The sequence below is a fragment of the Pelodiscus sinensis genome, chromosome 32, assembly GCF_052426305.1.
Source record: "Pelodiscus sinensis isolate ZL-2025 chromosome 32, ASM5242630v1, whole genome shotgun sequence".
NCBI lineage: Eukaryota > Metazoa > Chordata > Testudines > Trionychidae > Pelodiscus > Pelodiscus sinensis.
This window is the reverse complement of record NC_143083.1, coordinates 7,966,107-7,991,207: the sequence shown is the minus strand read 5'-3', so window position 1 is coordinate 7,991,207 and position 25,101 is coordinate 7,966,107. Positions and strand designations below refer to the sequence as shown.

Genomic DNA, 25,101 nt, shown 5'->3' with positions numbered 1-25,101 from the left:
GGTCCATGACCGCACTTTGAGAACCACTGTGTTATTTCCACTCCAGTTCATCTGATGAAGTGGGCCTTGCCCATGAACGCGCACGATTCTCTATATTTTGGTGAGTCTCTAAAGTGCCACAGGACATTTGTTTTTAAAGTTACAGACTAACACGGCTCCCCCTCCAAGATTCCCCCCTCCGAGTGTTGTCCATCCATCCAGGATCCTCCGTCTCATACTGCAGCTGGATTTTTTTTTTTTAAAGGGACCGATAACGTTGTGACCACTAACATCTGAGGTTATACTCTGAGGACAAGGTAATCCAATGCCAAATTTCAAGCTGTGAACTGATCATAAACCTAGCGGGAGGGAGGAATCTGTACAATGATCAGGTGGCACAAGAGGCAGAGTGGGTGTGGGTGGGGGGCGGAGTTTGATTTCCTTTGAAGCAGCAGCTGTGGATTAGAACAGACCAATGACGGATCGATGTTCTGACTCGGGCTGGCAAATCAATCCATTCAGCCTTCCTCCCCTTTTTGTCTCACCTCTGTACACTGCACTTATCTGAGCACCTTGCGAAAAGGGAAATGAGCTTGAATTACTGCCTGTCACAACAGCAGGCTGCAAAGGGGGGGCTGTTTACCTGTATCCATCGATAAAACTGGCATTGATGTAGTCTGACCCCTCCACGCCCCGGATGGGCTGAAGACAGACCCGGGTGGTCTCATATGGCATGATGTTGACAAGGCGATTTTTGAATTTGTTGCACGGGAGGTTGGCGCTTATGAACCTGGAGGTGTGGGCTTTGGAGTTGGCGAGTCGCTGAAGGAAAACACACAAACAATTGTTCTCATCGGTACTATTTCAGTTCCTGGAATAGGGTGAGAATTGCTCAGCTGCACAGGACAAACTGGCTTACATAGGTGGGCAGGACAAAAGATTCCATTGGTCTGGGCCTGCTCTTAATGATTCAAAACCAGCATCTTCACACCAACCCATTGAAGCAGCCCCAAGGCAGATTAATTTCTTCTCCCTCCTAGGTCCCTTGTGTGGTTCCAGCTTTACACTAAGGGGCAACTCCAGAAGCAAAGCACTGGACACACCAGGGCCTGTCCCACTGGCTTGTTATGATTTGGTGACATTGCGCTTCACATTTTAAATACAGAATTAAAACTAAGGTGGGTGGGGGGCAGGTAGAAATTCAACGTTAACTAGATCAGCTAGAAAGTCCACTAACGTCTTGCAGCAGCAGCAGCTGGTCTTTCCTCTGGGAGCCACTGCAGCAGCCCTAGAGTCAGAAATGTAATTACTCCTTTAATGTAGAACCACAAAAACCCTTCTCCACCTCCAAAGGGCCAGACGTCAGTCATTCCTTGGAAGTTTAAGCTGCAGAGCGCTCCTGTCAATCACAGGCCTTCCATCCCCTTCCTGCCTTTACTCTCCAATGGGAGAAGGTAATTACGATTACGTTCCTTAGGAGCTGGTATTATTTTCTCTCTTAAAAGAGAAGCTTCAGGAAGGCTCTGGTCCGCTGTTTGGGCTCTGGCCACCCTGGAAACCCCATGAGAAAGCACAGGCAGGATGCCGTGCTCCCACATTTGACCTGGGGAGTCCACTGCTATCCTGCACCCACGGTGCTGGCTGCCTACCCCGGCCCTAGCTGTGGCCCCAGCCTCTCCCCCCTTACCCCACCCAGTTCCCCCCATCCCGGAAACACAGAGAGCCCATTTTCTGTCCCTGTTCTTCCTTCCTCCCCCCGCTGCATGCTGAGAGCTCCATAGTCTGCCCTTACCTTGAACTCCAGCTCCATGCCGGTCACGTGCTCTCCCACCTCGATCTGTGCCAGTTTCTGGATGTAAGTGTAGAGATTCCTGGCTGGGACCTCTGTGTTACCGCAAGCAACGGCCTCCAGCAAGGCGTCGTGTATAAAGCTGTACTGGTCTTCTGTCTGCACCATGTAGTTCCGCTGTGACCTCATGAGGGTGACGTGTCCATAAATGTCCACCGTCTTCTCGTGTTTTATCCTCTCCAGCATGGCGTCTATCACGATGAAACAGCCTGTCCGTCCGACGCCCGCGCTGAAAGGGGAGGTTGGACGGTAAGGGACATAATCCACGCCCCAGTGCCACCCTTCTCTTGAGCAATTTACCTTGATGGCTGACCACATGGAGTGAGCCATCGCGAGCATGGGAGGGTTACCGTGTGTGTGTGTGTGAAAGATGTAGACACTGACGGACAATGGGTGCATGGGTGAAGAACATGAAAGAGAAGCCAGAAACAATGGAGACCTTGTGAATATAGTTACAGAAAAAAAACATAGGGAGATGAATTACTTAAAGATTAGCTCTGATTAGAGATACTGTGTTCACTAGGGGTACGTCTAGACTACAGGCTTTTGTCGACAGAAGTTTTGTCGACAGATACTGTTGACAAAGCTTCTGTCGACAAACAGCATCTAGACTATATCCAGTTCTGTCGACAAAGCAAGCCGCTTTGTCAACATGACAATGTAGATACAAAGGATAGTGTAGATGCAATAACACCTTCTGTCAACAGAACTCTGTCAACAAAAGGCGTTATTCCTTGTAGAATGAGGTTTACAGCCATCGACAAAACTGCTGAGTTCTGTCGACGTTATGTTGACAGAACTCAGCGGCAGTGAAGATGCAGGTATACTTTTGTCGACAAAACCCTGTAGTCTAGACACACCCTAGGTTGTGTTAGGGGAACTTGCTGAATGATTGACCCCACAACTAGAGCCCGGCACGATACAAAATTGGTATCCAGAGTCACATCTGTAAAAATGATCCATAGATGTCCACATCCATAGCTGCAGATGTGGATACCCACAAAGATAAAGTAGATGGGAGCAAATCTGCAGGTTCTTGATACAAAATTTATATTCCAGCTGTGTCCACAAAAATAAACTGTGGATATCTGCAGATAGAAAGCGGATATCCGTGGATTTGCAAGGCTCTAACCACAACTCCCAGTCACGTCAATGGAAGTTGTGAGGCTAAATCCTCTAACCAGCTTTTAAAACATCACCCATGGAGAATTTGGCTTTTTAAAATGTCAGGGTATTGTTTTATGTCCCACTGCCACAGCAGCTCAGCATGCAGCATCCACCAATTTGGGGATGCGATGGAGATAGGGGGAAAAAGTAAAAGGTGCCGTTAGTCTCCAAAAAAAGGACACAAGTCATCCTGGCAGTTATCTGGTAATTTTATTTGCAAGTCTGGTACATTAACTGATCAGGTATGGAGAGGAAATGATTTGTAGCCATCTAGGATAATGGAATTCTGAGCCATAAGCAGTATGGCTTTATGAATAAAAATAAAAAATAATCAAGTTTGCCTAGCATGCTTTGTTGACAGTTATAAAATTAATGGATGAAAAACAGCACTGGAGATGTAATATCCTGATTTTAGTGAAGCATCTGAGACAAAGGCTCACAAAATCTTACTCCAAATTGATTCAGATTGGGTTGGAGGCAACATTCACAGGGGTGCAAGGACTACAGACACCGGGTAATGGTAAATGGTAATGTAGCGTGTTGGAGGGAGGTGGTTAGTGGGGTGCTCCAGAAACTGGTGTGAAGTTAGCTCTTCTTTGGCATCATCTTCGTTAATGATCAGAGTGGCAGAGTAAACAGCATCATAAATAAATTCACAGATGAAACTGATTCAGAAGGCACTACAAACACTGGTGACGACAGAAACACACATGGACCTACCTGTGGACAGGTTAGAACTATGGGCAGAAAAATAACCAAATGAGCGTCAACTCGGCAAAACATAAGAGAACAGACCTAGTGGGAAATCAACTCAGCCCCAGCTTCCCCACTGGGAGACACTGGAAAGCTGTAATGCCAAGAGTGACAGTGGATGGTACACCCCATACCAGTTTCCAGTTGTGGGGCGGCAGTAAGAAAGCCCAGTGAAATCCTGGGATGTCTGAGCATAGCAATGAGTGGGGAGGTACAGTAACCCCGGCAAGAACACACCTGAAACTCCGTGCTTAATTCTAGGCCTCACACTAGCAAACAATTCAGAAGTAAATCAAGAAAACGAGAAAGGGGCTGGCAGGAAAGATTGAGGTTTACAAGTGGGCTGTGAAGGGGACACGAGGGCGAGACTATGCAGAGGAGAAGTAAGCAAAGAGCCAGAGTTAGAACTAACAGGATGAATTGAGAAAATCTGGGTAAAATCCCAGAAAAAGCTCCCTGATGGAGGGTCTCTCAGGTAGTGAAATGACCTCCCTCAGGAAGTGGTGAAAGGCCATTCTGTACCTTACACTGAGATAGGACAAAGCACTAGAAAATTGTCCCGCACTGACAGGGGAGACGCATTAGGTGATCCAGGCATTTTCCTTCTTTTTTGCCCACAAGAGAAAATGTCACCTCTGTGCATCACCAGGGTGTTTTGGGGCCAGATCCTGAGCTGCTGTACGTGGACGTAGCACCACTGAAGTCAATGAAGCAACACCAAGTTACAGCTGCTGAAGCTGCAGCCCTTAATCTTTTTCTAACAAGCTTTGGGATTCCCCAATGAAAGACCCTCTAAAAGTGCAGAGTGTGTCCACGCGTTAGAGACGCAACATACACACTGGTTTGTGTAGGCGCAGGATCTGAAACATGAAGGAGAAAAGTTAGGAAGAAAGACCCTTTCAAAGAGGCAGGAAAATTCCATTAAAATAGGGAGTCTTGGAACCCAGAAAGGTGTTGCTTTGAGCTACAGCTGTGTGCCAACAGTTTGTCAATTTACAAGAAAAAGAGGTGGCCTCCAAATGAACTAGAAAACAAAAAAGATCCCTTAACCTCTTTATTAGCCCCAGGAACAACATCAGTGCAATCCAGTGTGGAAATACAGTGCCTGCCTCAGAGAGCCCCACTCCAATGTGCTCCAACTGAGCCCAGTGTACTTTAGAAAGCTAGATTCTATGTCACTTGAGGGCACAAGATGAAAAGTCATGCCTGCTAACGTGTCATTCCTAGATATGGCTCTCCCCCTGCTTACACCTCTGCATTTGCAACAGCACCCTGATGGGACATCTCCCGTCAGATACAATTATGGTAATTCTAGGTACGGGGTTCCAGGCCTGAACAAAGAGCTGGCATGATCTAGCGGCTGGAAAAGCATGTATGTGTAATCACTCAGATCTTTGGGCAGCTTGGAAACTGCTGGTGCTGTAATGAGTAACCTGTGTCACCCTTTTACCTCAATGCACAAACACATTTGGGTAACTTCAGACTTGCATGTGAAGGCATTTATGAGCCAGCAGGTCTAAACACTCGCAGCTAGTAATAAAGAGATTCTTCTTCCCATTCCAATGGGGACCCTCTTTTCATCACCCCCCCTTGATCGCCATTAATCAGACTGCACCTGAACCAAGCAGGATGCTGGAGCTTTGGAAAGAACTGAGCATCTGATCAGGGAGCTGGTCCTAGGAAATTGCCCACTGATGGCAATTAGCCAGAGCCTCTCGGAAAATGAATAAAAAGGGCCATCTGCAGGGGTAGTGATAAGTTGCACACTTACAAAGACTGTTTAAACGACATCCTCCAGGAGAGCCAGGATTAGAGTCCCCGACTGCCTGTAAAATTCTGATGTTCTTTTCCCCAGCAATAAGTGACCTGCAGGCCCCTCCAGATTTCTCCTTAGGCATGAGGAGGATTTGTCTGAGCTGAGCCTGCAAGTGTTCCTTGGATGGTAAATTGAATTAGGGACTGTTCCCTGCCCAGAGGGACTTTTGCTTTGTCCCCTGCTGCTCTGCTTTCAGAATGATTGCGGCTCTCAAAGCTCTTTCAAGCCGCCGTAAACTCTCTTGCTTGGACAGCTTAGCCCACTCTGCCCACCGCCCTCCTAAGCCCCGTTGCCGCTCTATTGCTCCCCACCACGACAGAAATGAAACCGCACACTCCTGGAAGTCAGTACATTCCCGGGTAGCCCTCTGGCAATGAGGCCCTATCACAGAACCGTTCCAACGCCTGCCCCGCTCTGTTCAGAAAACGCTGCTCCGAAGAGAAACCCAACGGGAGATTCCTCCTTAGATGCTGCGCGGGCGCCTGGGAGGAGGCAGCTACCGCGTGCGGAGAGCTACACGAGGAACATGTTGCATGCACCACTGGAAAGGCAATGTATTCCCCACCTCTAGCAGGGACCCCATGGAGGAGGAGGCTGTGGTTCTGGTAGTAAGCGGGTTAGTACCTGCAGTGCACTACGATGGGGCCAGCGTCAGGAGGGTTGCAGGTTTTGACTCTTCTCAGGAAAGCCAGGAACGGGGTGGGGTACTCCGGGACACCGTGGTCGGGCCATGCTGTGAATTGGAATTGGCGCACCTCTCTCTTCTCGCTGGAGCCATTCTGAGGGGGGGCAGAGGAATGGAGAGTCACGTGAGCCAGGCAGAGGCCATGACATTCCTCTGGCTGGTTACAGAACATAGGAATGGGAGAACAGAGACGTGGCATCAGAGAGACCCGTCACCTTGTGAAGGGAGAACGTCCGCACGCAGAACGTGGCCAGTTCGATGGTGTCTAGTAAAGTCACTTGGATCATCCCATAGGTCTCCGTGCCCCGGCCTGGCCAGTACTGGTCACACTTGATCTGGAAAAGAAACGCCACAGGTGAGCTCTGGCGCCTAGGGCAAAGAGCATCATGGGGCACTCACTGCGGCCATTGTGACAGCACATTAAAGATGGGCACCCGGCAAGGCAGAGCCAAACAGCAGAGGGCTACCCAGGATGTCTCTGGCCCACGGGAAGGCCCCACACGTTGAGCTCCACGTCCTACGTGCGTCAGGTGCTGATTCTGCACACCGAGCAGGCGCGTGGAGGCGCATTGGGGGCCTGATGGACGACGGATTTGACTGATTCTAAAGGGCCCGGCAGAACACGCTGAAGAAACAGCAGGATTCTAACCTTGCCACTTCATCTAATGCGGAGCCAGGCTCTGAGCATGTTCCCTCCTCCCTTAGAGCAGTGAAGAGTTCCCTGCTGGACAGTATTTTCACAAGGAATCAAGGGGCCAGCACCACGGGTAGAAATCTCCCCAAGGAGCAGATCAGAGGGATTGCTGCTCCCCTCCTTTGGGGTCTCCATCCTTCCCCCCTCCTAGGATCACAATAACCAGGCGACTCTCACCCGGGATTTCTCCTCAAGCTTAGTCATCATCACGACCGTCGCGGAGCGCTGCTCCCACACCATGCGCCAGAAGTCTCCGAAGGTCTCCGGCAGAGGGCCCTGCGTGGCGATGTAGGCATTCTGCTTCCGGTAGCCATCGATGTAGTTGGCATTAATGTAGTCACTGCCCACAATCCCTGCATCAAAGTGCCAAAGGGAGTCAGCTGGTTTTGCCGTACTGGCAGGCGGGAAGGGAGGGGGGAAGCTATGCCGCAGCGTGAATTCCTTATAGCAGGGAGTGCCTGAGATCCCCGGCTGCTGTAAATCAGGGTGCTTCCACGGCACTCAGCCACGCTTTACCCAGTCACCCCAGCTGAGGATCTGGCCTAGTACACAGGGACGGGAATGACCAGTCGACTATCCGATATGCAAATGCTCATCAGAGAGTCCCTCCCCCCCGTGCTGCCTCTCTCAGAAAGAGACAGCAAGGGGGAGGGAGGGCAGGGGGTGCTTCAAAGTGGCAGCTCCATGTGGAGCCCAGGGCCAGACCCTGGGCTCTATGTGGCTCTGCCGTTTTGAAACATCACGTGCAGCTGGCGACTCCCCCGCAACTTCAAAGGCAGAGGTGCCCTTATCGACTAATTGAATTGTCAATACAAATTTAATTGATTATTCAATTAGCCAATTAATCTAAATTTAACATCCCTGCTAGTACAGCTGCACTGGATAGCTACTTCTGGAGGAGATGTGGAGGGTATTAAGTACCCAGCCTTGCATAGCTGACTTATTTTGCACTAGCCCCAAGGAGCTAAACTCATGGACCAGAGTCCCGTGGTGCTAGGTGCTGCACGGACACAGAAAAAGAGATGATCCCTGCACTTACAATCTCTTGGGGACAAATATGCATCTGGTTCATGAGACGCACCACACAGCTCATAGAGGAGCCTCATCCTAGTGGGTTGGATCAACACCGCCCCCGTGTCTCTCCACGGTGGGTTTCTGAAGCGGTGGTGGAAGCAGTGAGTCAGGACGCCCTGGGTTGTCGAGGGATGAGCCCATCTGCACTGTGAAGGGGCGTTCTGCAGGGCCCACAGGCCTGGGTTCTGCAGGGGAAGTAGGTGGCTTTGAGATGATAGCCTGCGAGCTGTGATTTTTAATTGAAGCCCGTCGCGTGATAGCGGCTTGCCTGAGTCTTTGGCGAAGGGTTGTCAGGTGGGTGGGGAAAAGCAGGATGCATGGTGGGAGGAGGGCTGCATCACACTTAAAATGGACCCTGACCCGTGTCAGGCTTAAGGGCCTGATTTAGAGAACCACTTATGATCGGTGAAGAGGGCTACAGCTGTGTGGGAATCTGTCCTGTAACTCCTTCCCCCGAGTTGCTGGCAGGACAGGCAGGTTTTCGCTTTCCTAAGATTAACTCAACAGGGAAACGTTTGACTCAAGTTTCAGCGGAGAGAGGGCACATCAATATCAAATGGGTTTCCAGTCCTCTTTCCCACTGCTGCCAACAGGGCTGGCCTTGTTTATGTGCAACGTTAAACCCACTTGGAATTGCCTGCCAGTCTTCAAAGGCAGCGGGTAATTCCAGGTGCCTGGGGAAACCGTCTTTGATTGAATTTCTGAAGGGACCTCGGCCTCCACTCCGCCAAAATTTAAAAATTCAAAGCAGAAGAGCAGCTGTAGAGCAGCACCAGGAGCGTCAACAAAAGCTGAGCTTCTGGAACTGATCTCCTCCCCAGTCCCCGGGGCCCTGCTGTGTCATTTCAGATGGTGGCTGGGACCTCGTGCAATCTTTTGCCGTGTCACCAGCCTTGTTACAGAGAGGGCGCTGAATGAAACCGACCCCCTCTTCTCTGGGCAGAGCTGACAGGCAGCAGCCGTGACAGAAGCCGCCGAGGTTGCTGGGAAGGACCCTAGTGCAGAGGAAAGGACGATAGCTTCAAGCAATCTCTCTGCAGATCGTTCTCCACGTGCCGTTGCAAATCTGCTCCTGCCTTGCCAGCTCCTTCCCCAGGTCACCTCGGCTCCTTCGAGAAGGGCATGAAAATGGCTGGATGACGGGGGCATGAGACAGGAAGAAAGCTGCAGGCTGGGGACCGCTGGAGCAAAACAGGCCTCCTCTCCCAGTACTTAGCACCCAATGAGCCAGCGTCACCCAGACCAACCCAGAGCTTTCTGGCCGAGGATGGGACTGAAGAGGCAGAACAGCCCGCCACGCCAAGCCCAGCGCTTTACACTCTCCAGCAGCTCACAGGGCGGCTTTAGGCATTTGCACTAACTAGGGGAATTTCCTGGCTGGACACAGTTATCATCTGGTGACTCTTCAATGCCTGTGTGAGATGACTTGGGATTCAGTCCTGTTCCTAGCCTGGAGGTGTCCCTGCTGCACAACCCAATCCCACTTCTCTGGCAGAGGTGCCAAGGACGGTATCTGTTCTGTAGATACAGAGGTGTCTTCTCTAGATCACGGGACTCTCAAGCTAGCACCTTTCAGAGCACACGCCTGTGCTGGCATGTTATTTCCCCGAGCAGCGGCACTTCCCTGGGCTTGGATCAGGAATTCCCTTTTGCTTCCAGTGAATCCAGCAATGTGACTTTTGAAAGCTTCGCTCTACGGTTTAATTGGCTCATGCAATATTGATTTCAGAGGAAAACAAGCTGAGACACAGCCATCTTTGTAATAAAAAACGTTAGAAATTCTCCTTCAGCAACAGCCAGGGCTGTTCCACATTGATGCTGGATTCTTGGCAGATCTCCATAGTCACCGTTTCCTCAGAAACCAGGCCCCCGGAGTTATTTTGGAAAGGGAATGATTCTAGCCATTCACCGTGTCCCTAGACTTTTTGAACCAACCTTAACACCAACTGGGGGGAATCCCTAGAACTTGTCCCCAGGTGCTGCCTGCTCTTGATGCCTAGATATGGGCAATTCTCGACTGAGAAAGGCCAAGCACAAACGGCACATGCATGTGCCATGAATGACGGTGAGAGGCTTAGAGCAGGATCACAGGGACTCTGTGGGTATGTCTACACTGCCACCCTAGTTCGAATGTAGGCATTTGAACTTGCAAATGAAGCCCGGGATTTAAGATTTAAATATCCCGGGCTTCCTTTGCATGTTCCCGAGCGCCGCCATTTTTAAATGCCCCGTAGTTCGAACTACTTGCCAGCGGCTACACGCAGCACAGACTAGGTAGTTCGAATTAAAGCTCCTAATTTGAACTACCTTTATTCCTCCTGCAAGGTAGGTAGTTCGAACTACGGGGCATTTAAAAATGGCGGTGCTGGGGAACATGCAAATGAAGCGTGGGATATTTAAATCCCAAGCTTCATTTGCAAGTTCGAATGCCTACATTGCAGTGTAGACATACGCTGTTAGAATAAGTGCAGTAGCTCTCAATCTTTTCCAGACTACTGTACCCCTTTCTGGAGTCTGATTTGTCTTATGTATCCCCACATTTCACTTCATTTAAAAACAACTTGCTTACAAAATCAGACAGAAAAATACAAAAAAAGTGCCACAGCCAATATTATTGAAAAACGGCTCTCTCATTTTTAACATAATTATAAAATAAATCAGGTGGAATATGAATACAGTACTTACATCCCAGTATAAAGAGCAGTATAAATAAGTCATTGTCTGTATGAAATTTAGTATGTACTGACTTTGCTAGTGTTGTATATGTAGCCCATTGTAAAACTGGACAAATATCTAGACGAGCTGATGTACCCCCTGGACGACCCCCATTTACCCCAGGGCTACACGTACCCCTGGCTGAGAACTACTGCACTAAACTGCTCTTGTCCCACTTTGCAAATTGGTTGCTGGAGCTGCCAGGAGCTGCTTCAGCCCACTTAATTAGCCTCATTAGCGCTGGTCTTACAACTGACAGGTAATTTTTTCCCCCTTCTTTTTCTGTTATAAAATTCTGGGTTTCTGTTATTCTGCTTCAGCTCATGGGATGAGTGTGTTTTGCCCCCGAAAGCTCATGATACGACATATATTTTTATTAGTCTCTAAGGTGCCAAAGGACCACTCGTTGATTTTAAAGTTACAGACAAACACGGCTCCCCCTCTGAGAGTCTTCTGAATACGGTGGGTCTATCAGTCACAGGAGTTCAGGAAACTGCTCAGAAAAGGGACCGTTGGACACGAAGCCAAGTGTTACTGCTAATTGGCATTTCAGTGGAAAGGGTTTTCGAGAGAGGCTTCTGATTTCGTCTTTAATATTTGATGAGGAGCAGGCCCAGCCCTGCTAGTGTCAAACACACCAGCGGGTCTCAGGGGATATTGCTGACTCTCACGCCAAGCCTGGCACTGATTCGGGGAAGTGCCACCTCCACCCCATTCCAGTATATGGTCTGAGTTCTTCCCATTACTCGGGAATGTACCCAGCTGGCAGCTGAACTTTCAAGTCAAGGGAACCCAGCTGCTAAAAAAATGCCCCTTTGAAACTAAGGATGACGGGCCAGGGAGCGTGACTGGAATCACAACTTATTCTCATGACTGAGGAGGGACTCTGTCAGGAGCCTGGTGAGGGAAGAGCAGAGAGCAGTATCATGGGTCCCTGTGGACCACGGTGCCCTGCACTCTCCTGAAAAAGCCACAGTCTAGTTGTAATGTCCCGGAGCAGAGACCAGTATGGTTACCTTCAATGGGCAGCAGGATGACACGGGAATGGTCATAGGCGATCACGTTAGCATAGCGGTTTTTGGGCTTGTTCACTTCCAGGTTTGAGTGCTCCCATGTGAATTGCTGTCCAGGGTCAATGGACTGGAAGAATGAGGAAAGACAAACAGGGTAGTCAGAGAGGAGGAGCAGCAGCGTCGTCGGGGCTCTGCAGCTTCAGCCAAAGAGCGGCATGCTCTCCGTCCCTCGGCCCCGAGCCGTAAGAGACCCTCCCCTCACTGCTTTCAGCAGCATCACAGTGATGCGGCAGGACCGCGGCCCCTCTCCCGTTCTGTAATGCATCCCAGGCACACCCCGGGGGGCACTTGCAGTATTTTCCATTCGCATACAATCACAATGCAAGCAAACCCAGGAGCACTGCTGTTTCAGGCTGCATATGCAAAGGCACCAAGTCAAGGAACAGGGAGATGCTAACTTCTCTATACAGCTCTGGCACAACTGTGCCCAGAAACAATACTATTATGGCTTTCCCTCTTGGGCACAGTATTGCTGCACAGATAACGACAAAGGGAGGGAGCCTGGAGAATAGATATAATGGGGGTGGGGGGGCAAAGGGGTGGATTTATGCGGAATAATCAGAAGAGCCAGATCTATATATTTTAGCTAACACTTTCTTAAAAAGAGGGACTTAAATCTATTGGTACCTGATGGGAAGAGGCAAAGGGGTTACAACAAGGCACAATGGAATACAAGTGAGAAAGGGAAAATTGAAGCCACATATCAGAGAAGCACTTCTTTATCAGTGAGGAGTAGTCAACAGTGGGAAGGGAATTGTCCTGTCCCAAGAGAAGTGGTGGAAGCAGCATTGTTTGGGATATTTGAAAACTGGGCAGAGCCCGGAAGAGCAGATAACATTTTTGAATGAGCAAAATAATGGACAAGCGGACCTGTGGAGGCTTTGCTTGCACCAGCTGGCACATGCGCATTTGGCAGGAGAAGAAAAGTTGCATCTCCTTGGTCAAACAAGGGTTAAGGAATCTGGCCCTAAGACACCGAATCAACAGCAGCACTTTCCTGGAAGGGATAAGGGTGGGGGGAGGAGGTAGTGGAATGCACTGGAGAGCAAAATCCTCTCTGCCTGTCCTGATGATTTATGCCAGAGTTGCTGGTTTTTTAAGTCCAGCTGTCCCAGATATGGAAATTAGGTTAATTATGTTTACCACTAAATCCTCAGCTGGAGAATCAAATAAAACTTGGGCTTAATCCCGCTTTCCACCATCATTTTGGGAGTCTCGGGGGGAGAGGGTGGGCGAAGGGTTCTGCAGTGCTCCTTGCTGTTCTCTTTGCAACCTGCCTGCGCCCCTCCTGGGGGGACAGGAGTTGGGGGGGGCACATTACATGCATGCTCTATTGGGAGCTGTAGCCTCCAGTTTCCATGAGCATGGGCCCCGCACCCTTGCTGTGCGCCCAGAAGCAATTGTTAATTCCCTTGCCTCCCCTCGGCACCCTATCCCCAAGAGCTCCCATTCTCTGCTGCTGCGGCTTAGATCTGGTGCTCTTGGTGTGTATTTTATGAGCCATGCAGCTGAGAGGAGGTGGAAAAGTTGGTACAAAACCACAAGACACTAATGTCCTCTCGCTCTCTTGCTGCGGAGCATTTCTAACTAATGGGTATTTATACTGTTGTAATGTGTCTGTTTGCTCTCTATCCCTCTAATCTCGCCTCGCTTTCATTTCATTAGTGCTGTTTGTTTAGCTCTGGCTCCACAACTGGAGGAGGTTTTGCTGGAACTAAGCCAGGGCACTTGGGATATTGCATTATGCAAATTAGACTTTGAAATCTGTGTAGAGCGTATTAACTGGCTTCTGGCTTCCACACGCTCCCCAAACTCTGACATGGGGGGGAAAGACCCCAACAGAGCCAACGGATCTGCCCTTTCCACACCCACATTTCCTAGGGCAAAGAGCATCAGTGACACTAGCAAGCAGAGCTAAGCAACAGAACTCACAACCAACCAATTATTCAACTGATCTCTCCTTCCTTTCTGTTTGGGAGCCATCCATGGGCAGAACTGATATTTCCCTCTATTCAGTACCGGTGAGGCTACATCTGTAGTACTGGGCCCCCCATTACAGAAAGGATGTGAACGCACTGGAGAAGTCCAGTGGAGGGCAACAAAAGTGATTGGGGGCTGGAACTTATGAGGAGAGACTAAGGGAATGTCTACACTACCCCGCTAATTCGAACTAGCGGGGTAATGTAGGCATACCGCACTTGCAAATGAAGCCCGGGATTTGAATTTCCCGGGCTTCATTTGCAAGTGCAGTATGCCTACATTACCCTCCTAATTCGAATTAGGAGGGTAGGGTAGACATACCCTGAGGGATTTGGGCTTATTTAGTCTACAAAACTGTGTGGGGGATTTGATAGCAGCCTTCAACTTCCTGGAGGGGGGTTCCAAAGAGGATGGAGAGAGGCTGTTCTCAGTAGTGACAGATGGCAGAACAAGGAGCAATGGTCTCAAGTTGCACCAAGGAGGTCTACGCTGGATATTAGGAAAAACTACTTCACTAGGAGGGTGGTGAAGTGCTGGGATGGGTTCCCTAGGGACGGGGTGGAATCTCCATCCCTAGAGGTTTCCCAAGGTTAGGCTTGACAAAGCTCTGGCTGGGATGATTTAGGGGGTTGGAGTAGATAACCTCCTGAGGTCTCTTCCAACTCTACTCCTCTATGACTCTGTGACAGACTAGAGTTAGGAAACGGATTGTAGGACACGAAGCCAGGAGTTATTGCTAATTGGCATTTTAGTGGAAAGGTTTTTAGAAAGGCTTCTGATTTTGCTATGAATATTGGAGGAGCAGCAGCCCCAGACCTAAGCCATGCCAGAGGACAAGGGAAACACTTGGGGCTCGGGTGTTGAAAGGAATGCAAGGGAGCTAGGAGTTGCCTGTGTGGGCACAGCAAGAGCCCAGTGTACATTACAATAGAAATACCCATTAGTTAGAAGTGTTCTGCAGCAGGAGAGCGAGAGGACATTAGTGCCTTGCAGTTTTGTACATTTGCCTAGCAACTACCAGCACATATTATGAACAACTCAATCAATTTGCAATTTATGTAACTTAAGTCCCAGAGCATGTCGGGATGGCAGATTGTGACATCTGCTGGTGCTGGGATTTCAGGAACTCACAGACACGGCACAATTCACACACCCCTGAACCTGGTGTTCAGTAACCTTCGAGCTACTGACTGGCTCTGGATAGCCCTTGAGCGTACGGTGCCAGACTGTTTGCAGAGTACCCGGACTGTGGGCAAATCAAAACACAAACAAGTAGTGCCTGAGACCTGGGGTATTTGCTCAGCTCTATTAGCAACACTTCAAGGACCCAGCTAATCCCACCTACGGACCAAGACCCAACATGGACCAGACTGATGGTGCCTGCCCCATAGGGCTTGCAATCCAACTTCTGCAGGCCCACTTTTCTGAACTCCACTCCTTGCTCTCTGCAGCCCAATCCTGCAAAGCTTTCAAGCAGCTGCTTCCCTTTAAATGCTGGATTAGCCTCACTAACCCCAACTTGATCACATAGGTGCACAAAATTAAGCTTGTGCCTAGTTGCTTTGTGGGTAGGGGTCTGGGTGGGCTTCTTAGCCTCCGGCTTCCGAGGGTCTCTCCCGCATGCCTTTTGTTGCTCGTACCTCATACTCCTGGGATAGTTTCAAGTTGTCGTTGGCTTTGAGATGCTCTGTATGTTCTGCTAGCTCGGAGATGGGGATTGGCGGGTGGTTGAGCATACCTAGCAGAAAAGACAGCGGGAGAAAAGAAATCTCATTTAATTAACAAAACTACCAGTTGTAAACTTTGCATATTTTATAAGGGAAAAAATAAAAACAAGAAAAAAAATTTACAATGTGAGATCTGCAATGAAAGGAGGGAGGTTAGAAGAGAGAAGATTCAGGGCTCGAAATTGTGTCCTTGGAAGTAAAAGATAGGAAAATGAAAGCTTTCCCCGGTGATGGCCCCATTCTCAACATTTACCAAAAGAAAATAAAAAGGAAAAAATAAATCCAAAGAGCAGATGCTTGTTAGTGATTCCAGTAGTGGACTTAAAACGAGCAAACTCTGCCAAAGGAAACCTACGCAGCAAATGTCACAGCACTCGGCATGGTTGTAAACAAACGCCAACTCAAAGACAGGAACAGGGCAGAATTCTTGCTGACCGATGAAAATGGGTGGGTGGCAGGGGGCGTGCAGATGGGAGAGCGTTTGGAGGCTTTTCAAGGCTGCGGTCATGGCTCTGTGTGTGATAATAAACCCAGGGCTACACGCAAACACCCCATGGCAGGGATGCTGGAACAATATGTATAGTGGGGGTGCTGAGAGCCACTGAACCAAACTAAACCCTGCATATGGCAAGCCAGGGGGTGCGGGAGAACCCCCAGTTTCAGCAGCTACACTCAGGGCTGGGACAACTGCCCTTAATCTGGAGCCTTCCTGCCCGGCATACACGAAATGTCACATCTCTCTGGGATTGCCTCTCCCTGCCACTGCAACGCCAAGCACAGGTTCAGCAGATTGCTGTGACGAGGCTCCCTCCTCCAGCGGCTGTGATGAGCAGCCCCAAACTGTAGGCAGGCTCCAAAGGCCCATCCTGGTGGCATCACAAGGGGTTGCTTCTCACCTTCCAGGAGGAAAGGAGGATGCCCCAGGCCCTCTCCAAACCTGGCGCCTGGCAGGTGTCTTGCCAGACTGAAGCCCCCCGCAGTCCCTTTCACCACGCTTGGCGTGGCACAGGTCTCGGGCATGGTTGGAAATAGCCAAGGAAAAGGACAAGACACTGCCCCCTTTCCCATGAAGCTGTGCGCCAGGGAGGTTGTCACTGAAGCCTCATGAGATTGATGGTGGTGCTCAGCCAGGACCTGGACCGACAAGCTGCTCTCCACAGCCCGCTCTGAGGTTTGTAGCAGGGCCGGCAGAAAACTTGGCTGGGGGAGCAGAAACTCAGGTTCTTGCAGGGAGCTCTCTGTAGACTAATCCCCACCCCCCAAGGGCTCACATAGAAACCAGCGTGGAAAAGCTTTCCATGCTCTCCTCATCTGCAGCAAGTCACCCTGGCCGGGATCCAGCAAGGTTGTTAGGCACCTAACAGCCACGGGTTTCAGTGGGAGCTAGGCAACTAATCCCTTGGAAAAGCTAGGCCCCTTGTTCCAGCAGCATCTCCACTCCCCTGCCGGCCAGCCAGGGCCCGGGCAAGTTTTGAGAAGCCATCGCATTCCCCCCAGCCCCGGCCCAGGGTGGAAAGGGGAGGAGGTGAGGTGGGAGCAATGGAGAATTTCGAGCCCCGTTGGCGGTGTGTGAAAGTAGTAGCGGCGGCAGCAGCATGGTCGGTTACTCTGAAAACTCAGCACAGAGATGGCAAAGCAAGCATGACAATCCTCAGTTTTACAGCGTTTTTATCCCCAAACCCACAGACAGGGCTCACGGCAGACAGAGTGGGGGAGGGGCTTGGCCCAAGCGCGGAGCCACAAGTCAGGCACCGTAATTTCCAAACTATCGAATCGTTCCTTCTGGAATTGGAAAGCCAGGCAGAGAATGGGGAGGGCGAAAAAGAAAACCCAGGAGGCAAAAAGTAGATGGAGGATAGGCTGGTCCAGCATGGCCTCTTAATCCCCATGGGGTCAGAATGTCTCTCCTGGCTCATGGAAGGAAGGGGTCACAGCCAGTGGGTTTCTAGTTAGCCTGATTCTCTACACACCTCTTGCTGTACTCAGATGTGGGAGTCTCCCTTCAGTTCCTGCAGTGTGGCCGTGTTCCGCCCCAGAGACAGCTGTGTTTCAGTGGTGGAAGTGAACATAAGTAAGAAGTTTCATAACATAAGAACGGCCACACTGGGTCAGAGCAAAGGTCCACCTAGCCCAGTGTCCTGTCTTCTGACAGTGGCCAATGCCAGGTGCCCAGAAGGAATGAACAGAACAGGTAATTGTCACATGATCCCTCCCTTGTTACACATTTCCAGCTTCTGACAAATAGAGGTTAGGGACACCATTCCTGCCCATCTTTGATTGCTCTGTCCTCCATGAATGGATCTAATCCTACTTTGAACCCTGTTAAAGTCCTGGCCTTCACAACATCCTCTGGCAAGGAGTTCCATGGGTTGACTGTGCGTTGCACGAAGAAATAGTTCCTTTTGTTTGTTTTAAATCTGCCACCTATTCATTTGGTGACCCCTAGTTCTTGTGTTATGGGAACACGTATGAGAAGCGCTTCTTTTGTCCATGTCTAGTTCATAAAGAGCGTTTGACAGAGGCTGGCCTTTCCACATATAGGGGACATGATGCACGATGCTAACGTTATAATAAACATTCCACACAGACCTCGTTTTCTTCTTCTGCCCTCTTGGAAGGTGCTGGGGAAGGGCTGCAAAGGGCCAGAACCTTCGCTTGATCATTACAGCAAACTGAGCTCTATTCACAACAACTGGCAACTTAATAAATTGTTTTCAGATCTGTATACGTTTTCCCTTCCCCCCACAGATTTCTTCCCACCTGGGGCAGGAGGCAACCAGGCAGACAGCCAGCATATGGGCCAGCTGCTGCCACCGGAATCTGACTCTGCCACGAGGAGCTACAGATTATTAGCTGATAGGCAATTAGAAACAGAGTTGTAAATTAAATCCCAAACAATAAATATACAGGTTAAAAAACCCAAGAGCAAAAAAACCAAAGGCTCCAGGACTAGCTGGTCACAGTACAAGGCCTCTGTCCATCCCATCATGCAGAGGATGATGGGAAAAGGCCCCATCCTAGATGTCCACCGTGGAAGTCACACTCCCCTGTAAGGAATTTCAGGAGGTGTTTCCTTTATCAGAGCTCCAGAAAAAACCCTCAGCCAGCCTCAGACATCTCAGCTCCCTGCATCAGTGTGTCCCAGGCCCCCCGCTTCATAACAACAGCTGAGAGTGCCTGGGAGCTCGTGGTCTTGATTCAGACATCCCCATATCGGATCAATTTCGAGAGCTCTTAATAAGGAAAACAGGCTGGAATTCTCTGAAATGAGTAAACACTTTCCTGGCCAGGCTGCCAGGCACATCAGTGGTTCCCGTAAAAGCCTGAAATGCACTGTGTCGAGGGGGAGAGAAAAGATATGGGGTTGGATTAAGCAAGCAGCTGGCAACGTCATTTCGCAGAGGAGCACAGATGGGACCACCCCCGTACCGAGAGGAGAGGGTCCTTTTAGCTCAGTGCCAACAACGGACTAGGCTATTTAGAGGCCTATTCCAGCGTCATCATCTAGGGCACCAAGCAAAGGTGTTGGAGCTGCACCCACAGGTCTGACTGAAGTCGGCGTATGTTGGAAGCCCCTAGCCAAGGGGTAAATAACTACCCAACATGCCGAAAGGAGCCTGGATTCCCCGCTTCTACTGGGGCAAAGTCTTACAGCACGTTCTCATCTTGCATTTCAATCCCATGAACGTCTCTAATCTTATCACAGAGGACTCCTCTCTCTGTGTACCAGCCAACTCAGCCGAAACCTCACTCAAACCTCAGCTGAAGGCCACGGCCTGTTTATCTTAGCAAACTCCCTGAAGTTGGATGGAGCTTTTTGTGAAACCCAGCAAAGGTGCAGCATATAGACTGTGTGTCCGGGGCACTGCCAAAGAACAACACTAGAAATGGCCTTTTCCCTAGTTTGGCATAGACGGGTGTCAGTGCAGGTCTCTTGAGAGAGGAGGAGTATGGTTTTGACTACAGACTTCCCTTTATCCATCTAACAGAGCAACACACACACACAGACCAGTGTACAAAGAGCTGCCTTCTCCCACAGATCCGAAGGACACACATGTAGCCAAGCATTTGATGACTGTTCTAAGTTCATTTTTGAAACATCTTTAACAAGGGAGCCTTGAACCTTGGATTTTTCTCCTGAGAGAAAATGAGACAGGCAGAGGGACGGACGGTGTCTCGTAAGTCAGCCACCAGGAGCTCCGTCCCTATGTTATTGTTACCCCTGCTGTCATTTTGCACAAGTCCTGCATTTGATACTGTAAAACTGGAAGCGTGGCTCAGACAAACAGATGGCACAAGAGAGAGATGAGATGGGGAGAGCCGCAGGGACACACAGAGAGTTCAGCAGAAAACAGGAAAAAGAAAAACAAAACAAAACAAAGAAAAAACGACAAAAGAAACAAACCAACAACAACCAAAAAAAAAAAAAAAAAAAAGGAAAAAAATGTAAACCAACAGGAACAAAAACACACAGGAACTAACTTTCAAAGTCAAACTCAGGGTCACTGAGAGGGCTGCTCAGACCAGAATCTGCAGAAAACAGTAAAAAATAAATAAATAAAAATACACTTTTTTCTTGTTTTAAAATTTCATGCTAATAAAACTGAAAAAGCAACATAAATTTAAGAGGAAATGAAAAGTTATTTTTTGTGCTGTTTAGGTAGGGCCAGGGCCAGCAAAATTTGCTTTATCTCCCCACCCCCTTAGGGACACACGCCCCCCGCCCCCAGTCCCTCACTTGCTACCGGGGACAGAATGAAGATTCTCTGGATCACAGGGAGCCGGTGTGGAACAGGGCACACGTAGCCCAGCCTTTGTGCCACGCTAGATTGAATCCTAGCGGCTGCACGGTGCCCAGAGAATCTCCCACCTATAACCTGCACCAGGGATCTCTCTTCATCATCGACATACTGCAGGCTGAAAAACTCAAAGGGGATCCAACTCCCACGGAAATGCAGTGGGGGCTGGGTGCCTGATACGTTTAGGCTTCTGTCCGAAAATCCCCGCCTGGATTAGTGGAGAACTACTAAGGTAAAGTCACCACCAATGAGCTCTCTATGTGTGATGGTTTCCCAAGGGAAGGTTGGAAGCATCACCTGACTTGAGTGCAGGGAACTGATCAGATGACCTACTCAGGACCCTTTCAGTCCTACGATTTTAAGGCTGGGGCCAGTTAAAACTACGCTGTACACCTGCTAGAAGCATGGGCTAGAGACCGACCCTACATTGCAATGGTCAGAGATGGGAAGCAGCTCCTTGATCAAGTTGCTCCTCTGCAAGGGCAGGAAACAGTCACCCAGTAAATCAATAAAGGATCTCTCAGCTACCACACTGAGAATGACTAGCTTCTCCTGAGCTTGCTGGCTGGTGCTGAGACGGCAGCGACTCCGGTTTGGAGTTCTCCTCTCGTGTGCTGGCCTCTGCTTGCAGATGGAGCCTAGGTCTGGATGTGCCAATGGTAGAACGCCGATCCCAGCCCCCAGTCAAGCAGGCGTCCTCAGGTGGATGCCCAGGTGTGCAAACTCCAGCCCCCTCTCGCTCCAGCCACATGCGTCCCGGGGCCGGAGGCATTGCTCTGAATGGAATTACCCCCGGGATGAATTTGCCCTCCCTGCGCAGCACAAGCTGCTCTTTTGAGCGTCCCATTTGCACCCAGCATGAAGCCAGTTTCACCAGTGGGGGTTTGGCAACGGTTCCTGGAGCTGCTCTGCATTGCAGCTGGAGCTCCCCTGGGGAAACTGCTTCCAGAAGGGATGAGAGGTCAGACCAAGCTGCATTAACCCCCATGGCGCCATCCCGGCCTTGGATTCAGGCTGCAGGAGGCCTGCAAGGGCACGATAGATTCCTTGCCTCAGAGAAGCTGCACGGTGGTACCAGCATGGCACCCACCGTGCTGTAAATCCAGAGCAACTCCGCTGTTACCTCAGACTGACGCCAAAGGGACTGAGCAGAGTTTGGCCCAGAGTCCACGACAGCTTTGGCTGCTGCAGAACCCTCCTGTGTGCTCAGTCCCCAGGGGCTGCTTTGAATCTGGTATCGCCACTACCCAGGGGGATTCTGCCCTGACCCAGCCTCAAAGCTTGGGCGACTGGAACAGACCATGGGGAGGGCATCTCCCATCTCCTTGCTGTGGGAATCTGAACTGCAGCAATCCTTGCCCTCTGGTTAACTACCAACTTCCCAATGCCCCGAGAAAACAGAGGCAACCGCCAGGACAGAGATGGGCGGGGGGAGCTGCAGAAACATTACTAACAAGCACAAAATGGCAAAAACGACAACCAGCCCCCAAAGCACAACAAATTCCTTTCCAACTCCTCCTGCTCTGGGGACCGAGCAGCTGAGCAGCGGGCCAGTGGGCAGTCATGGCTCTGTGCAGTGGCACTAGTGTCTCTTGTTGGGGGGCAGTGCCCGGGTTGGGTGCATGTTGGTGGAGGCTTGCAGAAGTGCCATGCAGGCAGGTGACCCATGCATGTGTATGGGGCCTGTGCGTGTAGACGGGAGGGTGCCTCGTGCCTCTCGGCAAGGTGGTTAAGTGTGTTACCAGCGGGGGAAGGAGTGGAGCAGGACCCCCTAAGAGGTCGTCTACACTAAGCAAGAAAACGCTGCCTGGTGCTTGCTTGCATGAGCGGCTGGCCGCCTGGCTTCTCCTTGTGATGCATTAATATGGCCACATGACAGCTGTTTCCAAAGAACTAATCCGGTGCCTCTGCACACAGTGCTCTTGGTAGAAGTGCTTGCACCGGTGCATTCTGGGAATCCTGCCACTCCTGTTCCTGGGGGAATCTCCCAATTGGAGGCAATGCATTACGAGGGGAGTCAGGAGGACTGGCCAATTCAGGGCAGTTCCAGTGCACACGGTTGCCTATCTAACCCAGACTTCACCAGGCCAGTCAGGCCTCAGCTACAGCTGTTCCAGCCACTGCAGCCATCTGGTGCACCCCATTCACAATGGCTGGAGTGGCTGCTGTGTGGAGACACGAGCTACTGCCACCTCGGGGGGCTCCAAGCCAGGACTTCTTGCAGCACTCTCGCTTAGCATACCCAGGGCTCCAGAGATCTCTTCCCTGGGCCTCTGGCTAGAGGTGGGGTGCAGCAGAGGCAGCATCGCAACAGCCTTAATGCAGGCAAGAAGGGCAGTCGCTCCACTTCTCCTTCCTAGAGGAGGGAGGCCGGCGTGCAGCCAGTTACCTGGAGTCTGGAAGTTGATGCGTCTCATCTCCACCGGGTCCTTGGGGTGGTGAGGTGTGATCTCAGCATTGTTCAGGAGACATTTCGTCCGCGGCTCCGAGTCTTTCCGTTTGCTTTTAAAAACCAAAGTAGAAATCCTGTTGGTTTGGGGCTTTTTCTACTTGACTTGGGCAAGCAACCGGCCACAAACTGGGTGTCACTGAGTGCCCCTCTCGTGCAAGGCTTGGCCAATCTACTGGCTCAGAAAAGGGGTGCAAGGCACGAAGAATGCAACTTGCACTAATGTGGTACCTTGTGGCTGTGCAACGTTCACACGGACCCTTCAAGCTAACTGCGACATCATGGGCATCTGGTGTGTAAGGCGGGGGAAGGGTTTGCGTTCCCAAACCGCCAGCCTGGCCCCGCCCACACTCTGCCCCCAGAAAACCTGCAATAGGAGGCTACGTCTAGACTATGGGCTTTTTCCGGGATACCTCTGGTATCCCAGAAAAACTCCACCGCGTCCAGGGAACGTGTCTGCTCTTCTGCAAAAAAAAAAAAAAAAAAGCGGAAGAGCAGGCATGCTCTTTTGGCAGCCCTGTCTTCCTCCTTCCACAAGGAGAAAGGGCTCCTCCGAAAGAGGAGGATTTTCCAAAATTTGGCCGAGTGTAGACGGGCCAAATTTCAGAAAAGCCTCTTCCGAAAAAGCTATCAGAAAAAGGTTCGCAAATAGGGATGCCAGATGGTTTCAACACAAATACCAGACACACTCGACATTACATCACAAGCTACATTACACCTTATTTAGAAAATACTGGACATTTCTATTTTCTCAATTTGTTTCCCAAACAGAAAGCTCAAATACTGGACTGTCCGGTTCAAAACCAGACACCTGGCAACCTTATACGCAAATTGCGGAGCGCAACTTGTGTACCTTTGTCCGTTAGATCGTTGTAATCTAGACATAGCTGGAGTGTTGCTGCTCCCAGCGCCTGCCTCCAGGTGCTGGAGAGGCTGGGCCGGGCCCAACAGTGTCCTCTGGGGCTGGAGAGGTTAGGCTGCGCTGCAGGGCACTACTCCGCCATCCCCCCAAAGCTGTAGAGGCTGGGCGGTGCACCCTCTTCTAGGGCTGGAGAGGCTGGGATGAGAGCGCGCTCGCCTGCTCATGGAAGCACGTGCGTGGTACACCATCTTGCCTCCCCATGGGGGGGAAGAGGAGGAGGGAAAGGGGCAGCGCCTCAGCAGAAGGGCTGGGACTGGAGTTGGGGCTGGGGGCTTTCCTCCCACAGCTCCATCTTCAACTGCCCATGAGCAACACCCTGGAAGCTATTCCTTTGTACGCTCACAGGGCTTGATCTTAACCCCCACATTAGTTGCTTTTCGGCTACCCCCTCTTGCCATCTCTTCAGACTGCAAGTTGCACAAACTCACCAGCCAATGTAGGTTTTTGTCGAGAACACTTTTGTTGCTCAGGGTGGTTTTATTCTGTCATCGGGAGAGAGCTCTCCGAGTGATGAAGACTGGCAACCCAGCACACCTTATAATGGCGCAGCCGCAACAGCACAGCCGTGCCGATGTAAGGCGCGCAATGGAGACTTAGCCTAACTTACACTGGTCCCTTTGGTTACAGCACAGTCATTTACTGAGCCTTATCTACACCCGAGCACACACTGCTAATCCGAGGGTGGACACGTCACCTCTCCAACAGGCGGTAGCCAGGTCGATGGAAGAATTCTTCCACTGGCTAGTGCTGTCAACACAGGGACTTAGGGTGGATTAATTTAACTGTGCTGATCCAGAGTGTGAATTTTTCACAACCGACTGACGTAGTTACACAGACCTCATCTTCTAGTTCACACCAGGCACCAGTTTAACTCAAAGAGTCTAAAATCTTTACTTGCCCCAGGGCAGCTAGGGGAGTAGCCCAAGGCTAACTGACTTAAGGTAAACCAAAATAACCTTGGCTTAAACCAAAATAAATGTGTCCAACCCACTTCTTTAACAACACTGGTTTCAAATCACCCGGGTGCAAACAAATTCTGATCTCAGCCTACAGATTTGAAGGAACTGGAGTCTACAGGAGCAGACGGCTCTGCCCATGGCTCGGAGGCAAAAAGAAATAGAATTTGCTTCTCAGTCTTTTTAGGAACTTCCTCTGCCTCATTGCAGACTGAGACTCGTGTGTTATTGTAGCTCAGGCCACTTCATGGACTTCCTCCTTCTGAGTGCACCTCCTCCCCGCCCCCCACTCCTCTGTCCCTCATGGCCGCTGCAGCTAGAGCCATGGTGTCCAACCAGTTTTGAAACAGTGAATTAGCCACACCCAACTGGCCAAATAGCCACATGTGGCTAGTGGCTAGTGTGTTGGACACCACGGAGCTGGAGTAATTACCTACCCAGAGGTGTAAAGCATCGAATGCAT

The 25,101-nt window shown here is 50.4% G+C and overlaps 1 protein-coding gene across 16 annotated transcripts in view; it reads right to left on the bottom strand.

Moving 5' to 3' along the window:
• The window catches only part of PTPRS (protein tyrosine phosphatase receptor type S), a 276,924-nt gene that overhangs the window by 10,985 nt on the left and 240,838 nt on the right, over positions 1–25,101 (bottom strand). For 10 of the 16 annotated variants that reach the window (XM_075903067.2, XM_075903072.2, XM_075903074.2 and 7 more), the window contains 10 exons: positions 22,701–22,813; positions 19,995–20,042; positions 15,426–15,523; positions 11,749–11,872; positions 7,121–7,296; positions 6,465–6,584; positions 6,189–6,343; positions 1,772–2,057; positions 1,217–1,267; positions 623–801 (listed from right to left, as the gene is read on the bottom strand). In XM_075903067.2, coding sequence (XP_075759182.2) covers positions 623–801; positions 1,217–1,267; positions 1,772–2,057; positions 6,189–6,343; positions 6,465–6,584; positions 7,121–7,296; positions 11,749–11,872; positions 15,426–15,523; positions 19,995–20,042; positions 22,701–22,813 — 1,350 coding nt within the window. The remainder of the gene's footprint in view (positions 1–622; positions 802–1,216; positions 1,268–1,771; positions 2,058–6,188; positions 6,344–6,464; positions 6,585–7,120; positions 7,297–11,748; positions 11,873–15,425; positions 15,524–19,994; positions 20,043–22,700; positions 22,814–25,101) is intronic. The other 6 variants (XM_075903079.2, XM_075903080.2, XM_075903083.2 and 3 more) reach the window with 3 other exon arrangements.